This window comes from Penicillium vulpinum (genome assembly GCF_028829585.1).
Source record: "Penicillium vulpinum strain IBT 29486 chromosome Unknown utg000004l_segment0_segment0, whole genome shotgun sequence".
NCBI lineage: Eukaryota > Fungi > Ascomycota > Eurotiomycetes > Eurotiales > Aspergillaceae > Penicillium > Penicillium vulpinum.
This window is the reverse complement of record NW_026643244.1, coordinates 7,396,769-7,409,962: the sequence shown is the minus strand read 5'-3', so window position 1 is coordinate 7,409,962 and position 13,194 is coordinate 7,396,769. Positions and strand designations below refer to the sequence as shown.

Sequence of the window (13,194 nt, the reverse complement as noted above, 5' to 3'; positions counted from 1 at the left end):
AAACCCACTGTAATCCCCAATCCCCGCAAAAGTACCAGGCATGAAGCAGACTTCCCCGCGGATGTCATAAAGCCAATAGTGTGTGTGGATATTTAAGCATAACCAATCACCAGCGCTGCAATGCATAGAATCACCCCAAAACAACCGCCTATAACCGATCTTGGGGATCCAGCGAAGCCATTATCCATAGAAATCGACAAGAATTAATTGGCCCCAGTTTCATCAGCAACCTGTTCGGTAGCATGGGTCCGTCGTCATTGAGGAGCTTTTCGGTTGGGGGCGGGTATCTGCGGCCGGCAGAGTATAAAGGACGTTTGAGACGTGATAAGTAACATGTTGAGCCAATCCAAGATTAATACTTCCTGATCATCTCACAAAATGCTTATTGCGTCTGTGTTGGGGTACTTTTCTCTACAGAGGGTGCTGGAAAGCTTGGTAGGGCTATTAGCAGTAACAGTACGCATATCCTGTCCTTTTGATACTCTTTGATGTCCCTCGTTCACTCCCAAGAAATACCGTATTCTAGCAGTAGGAAGCTAACTCCCCTCAGACCCTCGCCTACGCCCTTTATAATCGCTTTATTCACCCGCTTCGTCGTATCAACGGCCCTATCCTCGCATCTATCACACCCTGGGTCCAACTCTACCATGGTCTGAAGGGCGATCGCCATATCTGGCTACACAAGTTGCACAGTCAGTACGGAACACACGTGCGTGTTGCGCCTAATTTTGTCTCTGTCAACTCTGATCGTGGGTTGCACGATATCTATGGACACGGGAAACACCTTCAGAAGGCCAATTTTTATAATGCTTTCCCCGCCATCAAGGGTGTGTACAACACCCACAACGTTATCGATAAAACCATGCATGGTCGGAAAAGAAGAGTGCTTAGCCAGGCTTTCTCGGATAATGCTCTCAGGGGTATGGAAGATGTAATGCTCCTCCATGTGCGTCAGCTGTGTGCTGTGCTGGCTGGATATGATGGGGATTTTGAATCGCATGATCAGAAGGGCAATGTCAAGAACATGGGTGACTGGTTTAGTTATCTCTCGTACGATGTCATGGGCGAGCTCTGCTTCGGGAAGAGCTTTGATATGCTCATTTCTGAGACCCTGAGATATAAGGTTGGATTGGTGGATCGTGCTGCGAACAGGCACTATGTGGTAAGCATTGCCTCCCCACCCCCAAATTACTAGGAACACTCTTATCTGATTTGCCATAGTGTGGACTTTGGATGCCCCTGGACACATGGGGTCTGGATCAGATATTCATCCGCAAGCTGACACGCGACCGATGGAACTTCATCATGAATTCGCGTATTGAGGCAAACGAGCGCGCCAAGGAGCGTACCCAGATTGGTCGGGACGCCAAGAAGGACTTCTTTTACTACCTGTTGAATGCGAAGGACCCGGAAACCGGCAATGGACTCAGCACCCCCGAGCTTTGGGGCGAGTCGAATGTCCTCATGATTGCAGGCAGCGATACAACCTCGACTACACTAGCAGCCGTACTCTTCTACCTAGTTCGGAGACCAGATACACTGGCAAAGCTGTGTGCTGAGGTGCGCGGCGCCTTCAATGAAGTCGAAGAGATCATTACCGGCAGCCAGCTCGGCGAATTGGAGTATCTCAAAGCATGCATCGACGAGGCTTTGCGTCTTGCCCCAGCCGTGCCCGGTGCGATCCCCCGCGAAGTGATGGAAGGCGGGGCTGTGGTCGACGGCGTCTTCTTACCCGCGGGGACAGACTGCGGCACGCCAACATACTCCATCCACCGCCAAGAGCGATATTATCGGGAAGCGGGGACGTACATGCCGGAGCGCTGGATTGAGGGCGCCACTTGCGTGGCCTCTGGGACGTCCTGGCAGACCACCAAGGAGAGCATTGAGACTGCGCGACACGCATTTTGTCCGTTTAGCATTGGGCCCCGTGGATGCATTGGAAAAAGTATGGCTTTTATGGAGATGCGGCTGACAGTGGCGCGGCTGGTGTTCCTCTTTGACATGTCATTGGCTGATCGTCAGGGCGAAGACGCGGGGGGGCATCTGGCGCTCACAGATCATTTTACCAGCGCGAAGAATGGGCCGAATGTTGTGTTCCGACGGAAGTAAATTAGCATTGAAATCATTTAAGGCGAATTATCATTTCTAAAACCGGTCGTGTCGAAGATGTAAAAGTTGAAACATCGAAGTTGTCGCTTAATCTCTCAGCCTTATCGCCCCCTAACCTCCTCAACCTTTCAGGACACAGTTGCGCCTCTTAGCAATAATCCTTGTCCTTTTTTTATTATTTGTGTACATCTGAACATCAGTCGTTACATGGATCTGATCGAAGGGGCTTCTTCATTATGCCCTCGCCCCTTATTGTGACGTTTGTGCAGGCAACCATTTTAAATGCCATCTCCAACGTCCTCGCGCAGCTGATTGACCAGCGCAATAACAAAGTAAGGGCTTCTGTGCTTTATGCTCAAACATGACAAAGTTCATATATTTTTAGGCTCCATTCACTCTAAACACATTGGCTCTCCTCCAATTTGTGGGATATGGCGTCTTAATCGTGGCCCCAAATTTCTACTGGCAACGCGCCCTTGAAGCGCGTTATCCAGGGTTTCCTACGCGTACAGAATTCTCAAAGGTGTTCAGTGCTCGATCGTTGAAATCTGTGTTCTCACCCCGCGCATGGCTTTCTTTCTGTTCAAGATCTCGCCAGGATGATTCGCTCCCTAGCCATACAGAGAAAGAAAAACATATCCGATGGGCACCGCAAAGGCAGACATCCGGGCTGCGTAGCTTTTTTATGAAATTTCTCTTGGATCAGACGGCTACCTCGATTGCAAACCTTGTGTTATTTGTGGTTGTCATCAATCTGCTGAAGGGAGAGAGCCTGAAAAAGTCGTGGGAATTGGTTGTTTTGGTAAGTTGTTCTTTGCTGAACATAGTATATTGTCAACTGGTTTATATATGCTGACTTCTGTAGGACTTCCGGCCTCTTATGAGTGCCCGTTTGAAGTATCGGCCTGTTGTTTCGGTCTTGATGTACACAGTCATTCCTGTAGATCGGCGAGTGGTCTTTGGAAGTGCATGTGGGGTGATCTGGAGCGTTTATTTGAGTTTATATGCTGCGGTTTAGGGATTGACTGTCATTCTGCCCATCCTGCTTCTTCTGTGTTACTTCAGCGTTGTATTACCAAACAAACTGGTACAATAATATGTCAAAATGTTCATCCACATATAAAAGTCGAATAAATAGATTAAAACCTGGTTCAATGCCCGAAATCTCGGGAAAATGTTGATTTTGTCTTATTAGCGGCGTCAAAAAAATGAGCGACTGAAACATATCAAAGGTATAAACTTAGAAACTCCCCTACTGCTAACCTTGTATCTCCATATACACCTGGACAAGCTTGTCACACTGAAACTTTGTGTTACACCAGTGAACTAATTGTAAACGTGTGCCCTGGTGTTATTGCAAAAGAGCGTGCCACTACCACCAAATACCAAATCCATATGTATGAATGGGCGATATACCAAACCCTACAACGGTTAAAAGTGACTTGGAAGAACTTTTGTCAATGTGATACAAGCGAACTGAAAAATTATTTCTACTAGGATATATAGGGTTGTGCTTTGAACGTACCAGGTATCGCGAATGCACCATTAACCGTGGTGAACCCACCGACACACTACCCGGTGTTGGTAGGTTTCACCGGATAGCAAATCATATGGATTAGGTATCTTTTGTATGGAGTTGCCATACAAAAGGTACATAAAGACAACATGGTTATAACCTCGGTTTTCTTAACTCTCAAACTAGGTAGGAAAGATTTACAAAGGTATATATAGTATAAATGAAGTTTAAATTACATGCTATCAGCCTGAGTGAGAATTATCAAGTGCTCCTAAAGTAAAAGATATAGGGACACCTTGTTATCCGGTGATAATTTGCTACATATCCGGTGAAGCCCGCCAACACTACCCGGTTATGTGCAATCCTCTCAACCACTTAACTACGCACCCAGTTTGAGAGATAGAAGCACTCTATATGATATGACGTAGACAGTACGAGGCGGGTTGATACACCCTAATAGAAACCCAACATTAAACAGAAATACTCAATATTCTGTATAGATAAGCCAGACAAAAAAATATACGGAGTATATATACATCCATACATACATATGTAATGTTCTTGCTGGCGATGGTATTTTTTTTTAGGATCACGTGCAAGTTATTTACCGGTAAATACTGCCCGGTATTCGGCCCCGGATACCGGAGATACCGGGGATAATCCGCAGAGCCGCATCACACATTCGGGGTAGTATAAAAGATCGCTCGGGGCCAAATGAACTTACTTTCCTTTTTCCCCCAGCTCTCTTTGCCATCATGGCTAAGATCAAGTGTAGTATCTGTTCTTACCAGTTTAATCACTGATATCCCTGCATTGTAGGACATATTGATTATTCTATTTTTTGAAACCAGTGACTGGCCTCCGTGCTTGCATACGCCAGTTGCACAGTGTCACTGGGCTCACACTACCCCCGGTTGACGCGAACTCCTTTTTTCATCAACCATTCGGCTTGCCCGAGTGCCTGGAGAAGAAAGGTCCTGATTTATTACTCTAGTCTTGAGTTCTTAGCTTCGTCAACAATCTCAACTCACACTCCAACGGTGTCTTAGTAGGCTCCCCCCTTCAAGAAGCTATCACCTTCGAAGCTCTATCCTCCAAGGTCAGTTTTGCACTTTTTGGTGTACAAGCTAGGATTTTGAAGTGGAAAATAATGACATGATATAGAGAGACACGCGTTGAAGATCCTCTGGCACAAGTCCTATCAGACATCATAGTCTCATAGATTTATAATTATTCGCTAATCTTATCTCAAATGACTACCACACACTTAGATGTCTTAGTAGACCTCTCCTGACAAGTCAGCTGAAATGGTCTCCGGGATCCTCCGTGACACACATCTAAGCACCGAAGAAGCCCGAAACCTACGGTGTAGGCCTCTTGAGAGGGTGGAAGCGAGGAAGCGACAGAGAGAGGCTTGTATTCCAGTTTTCAGATGAAAAAGCATCCACTTGAAACATAAGTTCCATCGCACAAAGCAATGATATTGATTGGTTTATTATATGACATTAATATAAGCATGAATTATCATAAACAACAGAAAGATGTGGGTATGTGGCCCCATAGAACATCCCATAAAGGATAGAAACAAAAAAAAATAGTAGGCAGCGAATATTAAAAATGTCCACGAAGATTGTTCTCTAGTCCGAACTTGAGCCTCAAACAGGAGCCATCTCGACTTTCTTGCCCTTGACAGACAACCACTGAACGAAGATGGGTCCGACAAGGGACAATGCGCCCATGGCGACAGCGACGTAGAAAGTCTGCACAATAGCAGCATTATAGGCGACCAGGACACGGTGTAGAGCATCACCACTAACAATAGTGCGAAGCATAGTAGCACCAGCAGAGATGAGCTTCGCACCGTCCTGGTCAGGCGCATACTGTGCCAAGTTCCGGACGAGCTGGTTCTGGAAGACATTTTGGGCGACAGAGACGAAAATAGCGCCACCTAGAGTCTGGGCGAACATAACGATAGCAGTGCCACTTGGTATATCTTCGGCCTTGAGGGCAGTCTGAGCGACAATCATAGGCTGCTGCATGCCCAAGCCCAGACCAATACCAAATATCGCCTGGTATCCGATCCACTTGGAGTGGTTTGAGTCCGTCTCTAGGGTTGTCATGAGTCCTGCGCCAATGGTCATGATGACGGACGAGGCGATCATAAAGGGCGTGTAGTATCCGCAGGCAGTGACGAGGCCACCGGCCAGGATAGAGACAACCACAACTGTGATGATCGTGGGCAGATTCATGATGCCGGATTTCAAGGCGGTTGCGCCCTTGACTGATTGGAACCAGATAGGGAGCTAGGAGTGTTAGATCGTTGATTGGGAAGAGTGGGAAGGAGAAATGAGGAAACGGAAAAGAGGCTCACATAAAATGTCAAAATAAAGAAAGCAGCGCCAAGAGCGAGGGCATACCATGCCGAGCCCCAAACGTTACGGTTCTTGATCAGACGCGGCGGGACGGTTGCGCGGTCCCCGGCCCAGATCTCGACACCAATGAACATGAGACCGAGAACGCCGAAGACTACAAATAGGCCGATGATGCGACCGCTGCCCCATGCATATCTGGTGCCACCCCATTGTAACGCGAGCAACAAGCTGATGATAGCGGGTAGGAAAAATAGGGAACCGATCAGGTCCAGCTCCTTCAGTTGTTCCTTCAAGGTGTTCTTCTTGAGGATAGCTTTAGGCGTTTGGAAGAAGCAAAACACGAAAAGGAAGGTAACTGCTCCGAACGGCAAGTTAATGTAGAAACACCAACGCCATGTGAGGTGGTCGGTGAAAGCGCCACCCATCCTGTGGAAATTAGTATAACTCGGCAATCAAGAAAGCGAAGCAACATACAGAGGGCCGGCTACGTTGGCAATACCAAACATGGCGCCGATGATGCCTGTATACATAGGTCGCTTGACTAGGGGTACACTTTTGCTGATGATGAGGATAGAGCCCGAGAAGAGACCAGCCGCTCCGAGTCCGGCGATGGCTCGGCCGCAGATGAGTCCGACTGAGGTGGGAGTGACAGCGCAGACGAGTGAACCGACCTCGAAAATGCAGAGCGCGATGAGATATATCCATTTGATCGAGTAGAATGTGTAGAGTTTTCCAAACATCAGAGACACGGCACATGTTGTCAGGAGATATGAGCTCCCGTACCAGCCAACGTCGTCGAGTGAGTTGAATTGATCGGTGATCTTGGGAATCGCTGTTGCAATGATAGTATTATCCTAGAGAATAGGTGTCAGCTAGGTATAATCATCAAGTAAAGCAAACTAGTATTGTGTACCAATGCCACGCAGAACACGCATAGACAGAGAGCAATACTGATTAGAGTCAATCTCCATGCGTTTGGATACCCTTCCTCATCCTCTGGCGTTTCAGTGTCACCGTCCTCGTTTTTCTCTTCTTGTGTTAACTGCTTGGCAAATGTTTCCTTGGGAACCAGTTCCTTGGTGGAATCCCCATTCAGTTGCTCGTTGTGAGCAGGCGTTGGAGTGTCACGGCTTGCAAGCCCTGAGTCGGTTTCGTTGGCAGTCGAATTTTGCAAAGGTTCATTGACTAGAGTGCTCTCTTTTTCACTGGAGGGCCTTGAAGTCTGACCTCCAGACTGGGAATGAGTGTCGTGACCGGATGCCATATTTTTGTGCTCATTGTTGTACTCAGTTGTGTCTCCAGGTACATCTGCCTCCTTGGGAGATTTGGCCTTGAGGGCATTGAGGAAGCCCATAATGAACCAAACGAAAACTAGCCGTATTCAAAAAAAAAAGCAAATAAATGCCCGTAATGAGATTTAATGAAAGTTGGGACGTATGAACAGGACAAGGAAAACAGAGAGATTTAAAAAGAACAGGGGAAATAAGCCAAGATTAACATTAAAAACACCGCCAGTTGGTACAGGTCTCATCAACCTTGCGGAAGGTGGAAAGGGCCAATCAATGCAGGTTGCACCAAACCCTGCGATCGTATTTCAAGAGTCCATGTGGTACCCGAAATTGAAAATCTCCGCTAAGCTGCATATGCTACAGATTTTTTGCCTCTCGCAGTTAGGCAGTGAGGCCTAGTCCTCGAGGAACTAGTTCATCAGTTTGTCAATAGAGACAATTGACAATGCGTTTCTGCAACCATAACCAGTCGCAGTAATCCCAAACATCATACGCCGTCAGAAAGGACAGGTTTCTTCTCATCTGATAGGATCTGAGTCAACGCGATTCAACGCGGGCGAAATGTCTCGAGTTCGGTTTGCCCCAGGCGGGGCTGCAGTCAGGAGAATGCAAGGATCAGGGTGATATATTATTCAAGTCTTGCATGAACTTATGTATGTACAAGTCATTGGTCATGTTTGCTCGCCAATCAGCGATCGGCAGGATGTGAATAGTAAATCGCCCCTTACTCAAGTACCCGACACAGAGAAAACACAAACATCGTTCCTGTTGCAGATTATGAGTACATTGTTGACAGGGGGAAAAGTATAAACACGGGATCCAGCCGAATAATTTGGAGGGAAATGGAGAGATTAGAAAAAGAAAAAAAAAAGTGTTACATCCAATATTCTCGTATTATTTCTTGCAGAGACAGGGCTTTTTATGATCGACAGCTGAAGGATCCCGGGCTGACATGGATGACATGGCTCTAACGGGATGGGGGTTAGTGTAGTGTGGAACCACGGAAGGAACTCGGAGATCGGGGTTAAGCTTGTCTTTGTTCTTACCTTGTGTTAACTTGGAAGTTTCAATAGTTCTCTATTCTTCTAGTCATACTCGTCTTTAGAAAAATGATTTAAAGAGGTACTTTTCGTACATACAAGTATAGAGCTATGATAGCAGCCCTGTTTTAAAGCTCCCATTGTTTTAAGTGCATAAGCCATATCAAACATACATAGTCACATTGAATATTGATCTAGGAACTCAGCCCGGGGCCGATACAGTGGACTGCATAGGCACAACTGCACATTTGGTATAGTACAGCCTACAGTATTAGTGTCATAGATAACCCTTGACTATATCTACATACCTACTTATCTGATGTCTATGTAGAAAGACGAGGAAGACTGTACAATGTGGATTTTGGGAACGGAGATATGTAGAGCAGGAACGGAGTTTTTGATTACGCTCAATGGGTTGATAGATATGCTAAACAGACTACCGCGAAACTAGATGCTATCACCGAAGCATTAACTCCGGGCTTCATTTATAATCAAGTAAGAAGCCTAGATATAAAAAGGCAGCTCTACCGATCAGAATACTTCACTTTACTACTATCAAATCAAGCTACAATACACTACATCTACTACTACTACACCATGGACGAACTCTTCAGAGCAGCCCCAGAGCCCGCCACCCCTCTGGGTCGGTATCGGGTCCTTTCCTCAACAGCAGGAGTCCGCGTCTCTCCTCTCCAACTCGGCGCAATGTCCATCGGCGATGCCTGGAGCCAATTTATGGGCAGCATGAACAAAGAGCAATCCTTTGCCCTGCTCGACGCCTTCGTCGCCGCCGGCGGTAACTTCATCGACACAGCCAACAACTACCAGAACGAGCAATCCGAGACTTGGCTCGGCGAATGGATGGCCGCACGCAACAACCGCGACCAGCTCGTACTGGCCACCAAGTTCACAACCGACTACCGCACCCACGCACTGGGGAAGGGCAAGGCTCCCAACGCCTGCGGGAACCACAAGCGTAGCATGATCCTCAGCGTCCGCGACTCCCTCCGCAAACTCCAGACCGACTTCATCGATGTCCTTTACCTCCACTGGTGGGACCACACCACCTCTATCGAGGAAGTTATGGACTCCCTCCACATGCTAGTCGAGCAGGGGAAGGTCATGTACCTCGGGATCTCGGATTCGCCCGCGTGGGTTGTTGCCGCGGCGAACACGTATGCGCGTGCGCATGGTAAAACACCTTTCTCGATCTATCAGGGGCGGTGGAACGTGATGCGCCGCGACTTCGAGCGTGATATCCTGCCTATGGCGCGGCATTTTGGGATGGCGCTTGCGCCGTGGGACGTGCTTGGTAGTGGGCATTTCCAGACTGCTAAGCAGCTCGAGGAGCGGAGGAAGACGGGTGAGGGTCTGCGTAGTGTGATGGGTGCTGAGCAGACGGAAGAGGAGAGGCAGATCTCTGAAGCGTTGGCGACTGTTGCTGCTGAGCATGGGATTGAGTCAATTACTGCTATTGCGCTAGCTTATGTGCTTTGCAAGGCGCCGAATGTGTTCCCGCTTGTTGGAGGACGCAAGATTGAGCACTTGCATGATAATATCCAGGCTTTGTCGATTCGGCTGACGGACAAGCAGATTGAGTTTTTGGAGGCGGCGACCACTTTGGATATTGGGTTCCCTGGTAACTTCATTGGGGGTGATCCGAGTACCAATGGTGGCAAGGTGGCTATGATCATGGGTACGGCTGGTCATATTGATTTTGTACAGGCATCTCGGGCTATTGGGTATGAGCCTACTAAGTAGAAGATTGTGATGTATAGTTATTAGAAGTAACTACATAAAGTTAGTAGCATTGGAATGAATATTGTTGTTTTTATCCGCCTTGGCGTACATCTACTTGGAGAGATTCATTCAAAAATAGTGGAATTGTTGAAGAATAAATGGACAAATGAAGATAAGAATGGGCATAGAAGCCAGTTCAATGCAAGCTACTGCTATCGTATGCCGTTCCACACCGGGAACCTCGAAGGAACAAGACGTCTCTGCAACTCCGAATATAAAATCCAGCCCTCAATATAATGTGACATCGTATGGAAAGTAGATGGAGTGGGGCGTGATAATTGCTGATGCCCGCGCCCGCAGGTAGGAAACTACTGCGAGTTGGCAAGCTGGCCATCAAGATCTGAACCTTAATTTCAGCTGACAGTGTTGCCATAGGTGTATTTGTATCGGCGGAAGATGAGGGAGAGGCTGGCTTGGGTATTTGTTTTCGGGGGTAACCGATTGTAACAGTCCGAGATATTGGGTAATATCAGGGAGGTTGACCAGACCAGCTTTCAACTTCGCTGCGGGAGAGAGAGAGGAGAATGGTGACCACAAAGGTCATGAAAAACGAAGAGCTCCGACCAATAGGAACAAGAAACAGCCACATCATTCCACAAGACATGAATGAACGCAACCATAGGATAGTTCAAGCCATTTATTTCTCGTGGGGGATCTCAAGGCCCTCGTCCCTGTTAGCGACGAGCGCAATCAGAGCTGCACCAACACCGCTGCCATCCTTGGAAATGCCAATGCGGACCTTCTTGTCGCCTGCAACTCCAACTTGGGGAACTTCGCGCAAAGCCTCACGCAGATGGCCTTCAAAGTTGGGATAGAATTCAACGAGACTTCCATCGACACCAATGTCGATGATATCATTAGTCTCAAGCTTGTTGGTGTGCACGAGAATGGCAGCCAACGGAACAGCGCTTAGGCGAGCGGCACGTTTTCCAATGGCGTGAACTATGATTTTCACAGCCTGGCACTCTTCAAAGCTGGGGTTCTCAATCTCGAGGTGATCCTTCAAGGCGGTCTTCACATCCACCAGGTCATTGCTGCTATCAGCCTCGACTGAACTTAGCAGGCTGGTATCAAGTCCCCATTGACGGAAGAGCATAGATCCTTCAGGAAGGACAACCTCGGAGTTCTTATTGGCCTTGAACAATCCCAGGTCGGTGTGGTGTAGAGACAGGAGCGCACGGCGCAAAATCTCGCCCAGGAACATTCCTGAAACACGCTTCTCGAACATCTGCACACCGGGGTTGTTGCTGTCGGCATCAAGCTCATCGTCGAACACCGTGGTAGGAAGCACACTCATGGGGTTATCGAAGCTACCCCATTCAGCGTTGATAATCATCTCGCCTGTGGAGTCGTCAAATTTGGCATCCTCCATTTCCTGCAGCTTGGTGATATTCTTCGTCTTCTCAACGTAAGCACCGTTGGTACCGGTTCCGAAAATGGCACCGATGAAAGTGCCGGTCTTGCCTGGCGAAGTGTATGAACGGGCCATGAGAGTACCGACGGTGTCGTTCACTAGTGCGGCCACGCGCACTGGCAGGTTCAATTCATCAATGGCGGACTGAAGCAGCGCGCAAACATCGTGGCCAACGGCATCGGGGATGTTAAAGCCCTTGGTCCAGCGGATCAATGTTCCGCGGTTGATACCGCACTGGCGCACGGGGAAACTGAAGGTAAAGCCCAGGTCGAACAGGTCCTCTTCGTTGTTACCCTCCCGTCGGCGGCGCTGGTGAGCCTCGAAGTGCTCGTTGTGGTGGATACGAAGGAATGCTTCGATTTGACGGGCCAAGAATAGGAAAAGATCCTTAGATGTGCCAGAGGCCATCAATTCCCGAGGAATTAGGATTTTGGATTGGGTGAGGGAGAAGGTAGTATCGCCGTGCAGGAGGACCGAGCACACACGGAAGTTTGTGCCACCGAGATCAACAGCCAAGTAAAGGCCCTATAACGAGGAGAATCAGCGCGCAAGTCCCGTTATAAATAATCTGCTTTCAATACCTTTTCTGTGCCATTTGGCACCGCGGTCACGAAAGTAGGAATTTGGCTCAAGGTAGTACCCTCTTTGGTCAAACCCTCCTGGGACTGCCTAATATACTCGGCGACCCCACGCTGCACTTCCTCGGCGGGGTAATCAAAGTCTCGCGCAATGCGCGTGGCTTGATCCAATAGTGAACAAGACATGGTGGGACAAGAAATGAGAATAGCCGGTTTGGGTAGAGAGTTAAGATACCGGGCTAATAAAGAAAAGAATGGAAAAGAGTAGGGAGGAGAAATAATTAAGAAGAAGAAAAGCGGGAAAGTGAAGAAATAAGAAACACAGGAAGGAACCCCAAGGTGGGATGACGGAGGGGGGGATCCATGAGGTCAATCCGGTACCTTGGCAGTACTTTCCCCACCATGATAATTGCCACTGTTAATGAAGTATCTACAAGGTACTTTAGGATATCGGGGAATTGCCGGGTTCACCGGAGAGAGTTACTTGATTTTTATATTGTACGCTTTCGAATTAATTCTTGAAACAATATAAGGAGGATCAATAAACATTGTTTTGAGTATTCTATAGCATGCTATCTATGACCGAAAGCAGCCTGTGCATTCCAAGAGAATTCGTAACTTTTGATTTTCGTTTTTTCAATGACGCCATGAACAGGGAGACTTAAAATTTGACAGGCTTAGACAGTGTGGGGATACGATATGTACGTTATTACTGGTCAATTCTTCTTTCGTTGCATATTTTTCCCCCCGACTTCACCGGTGAGCAACTTAAGATCGGGGCAGGGGACGGGAATATGCAAAATGCCACGTCGGGGCGCACGGGGAATAACCCCTTATAGTATTTCGCGCAGACCCAAATGTGTATTGTTGCATTGATTTGCGTTATTTGAATGCATTGACATTTATGTCGCGCTTATACGCATATGTGCTGTACATGTACATAATGTACACATGGAGATGATCGGGATAGATCGGCCCCATTCCCCGGCATGATCGGCCCCAGAGAGGTGGTCAAATGGCCCGAGATGCACGGAATCCCGAATGTGGATGTCTGAAACCCCATGGAGATGATGAGA

The 13,194-nt window shown here is 47.8% G+C and overlaps 5 protein-coding genes across 5 annotated transcripts; 3 read left to right on the top strand and 2 right to left on the bottom strand.

Moving 5' to 3' along the window:
- Positions 1–378: 378 nt before the first annotated feature.
- N7479_011324 (cytochrome P450) lies at positions 379–2,109 on the top strand (the record flags this gene model as incomplete). The annotated part of the gene is made up of 3 exons (XM_057259015.1): positions 379–456; positions 551–1,162; positions 1,222–2,109. 3 exons carry the CDS (start codon positions 379–381, stop codon positions 2,107–2,109), a joined length of 1,578 nt encoding a protein of 525 aa, XP_057106473.1.
- Positions 2,110–2,345: 236 nt separating this feature from the next.
- On the top strand, positions 2,346–3,127 carry N7479_011323 (Mpv17/PMP22 family protein; the record flags this gene model as incomplete). The annotated part of the gene is made up of 3 exons (XM_057259014.1): positions 2,346–2,441; positions 2,495–2,911; positions 2,975–3,127. The coding sequence occupies 3 exons, from the start codon at positions 2,346–2,348 to the stop codon at positions 3,125–3,127; spliced, it is 666 nt and encodes a 221-aa protein (XP_057106472.1).
- Positions 3,128–5,280: 2,153 nt separating this feature from the next.
- Positions 5,281–7,351, bottom strand: N7479_011322 (MDR family MFS transporter; the record flags this gene model as incomplete). Its single annotated transcript, XM_057259013.1, has 4 exons — positions 5,281–5,928; positions 5,997–6,423; positions 6,472–6,851; positions 6,911–7,351. 4 exons carry the CDS (start codon positions 7,349–7,351, stop codon positions 5,281–5,283), a joined length of 1,896 nt encoding a protein of 631 aa, XP_057106471.1.
- Positions 7,352–8,923: 1,572 nt separating this feature from the next.
- Positions 8,924–10,087, top strand: N7479_011321 (Aryl-alcohol dehydrogenase (AAD); the record flags this gene model as incomplete). The annotated part of the gene is made up of 1 exon (XM_057259012.1): positions 8,924–10,087. The coding sequence occupies one exon, from the start codon at positions 8,924–8,926 to the stop codon at positions 10,085–10,087; it is 1,164 nt and encodes a 387-aa protein (XP_057106470.1).
- A 676-nt stretch (positions 10,088–10,763) lies between these two features.
- On the bottom strand, positions 10,764–12,304 carry glkA (glucokinase glkA; the record flags this gene model as incomplete). Its single annotated transcript, XM_057259011.1, has 2 exons — positions 10,764–12,065; positions 12,122–12,304. The coding sequence occupies 2 exons, from the start codon at positions 12,302–12,304 to the stop codon at positions 10,764–10,766; spliced, it is 1,485 nt and encodes a 494-aa protein (XP_057106469.1).
- Between the last annotated feature and the right edge of the window lie 890 nt (positions 12,305–13,194).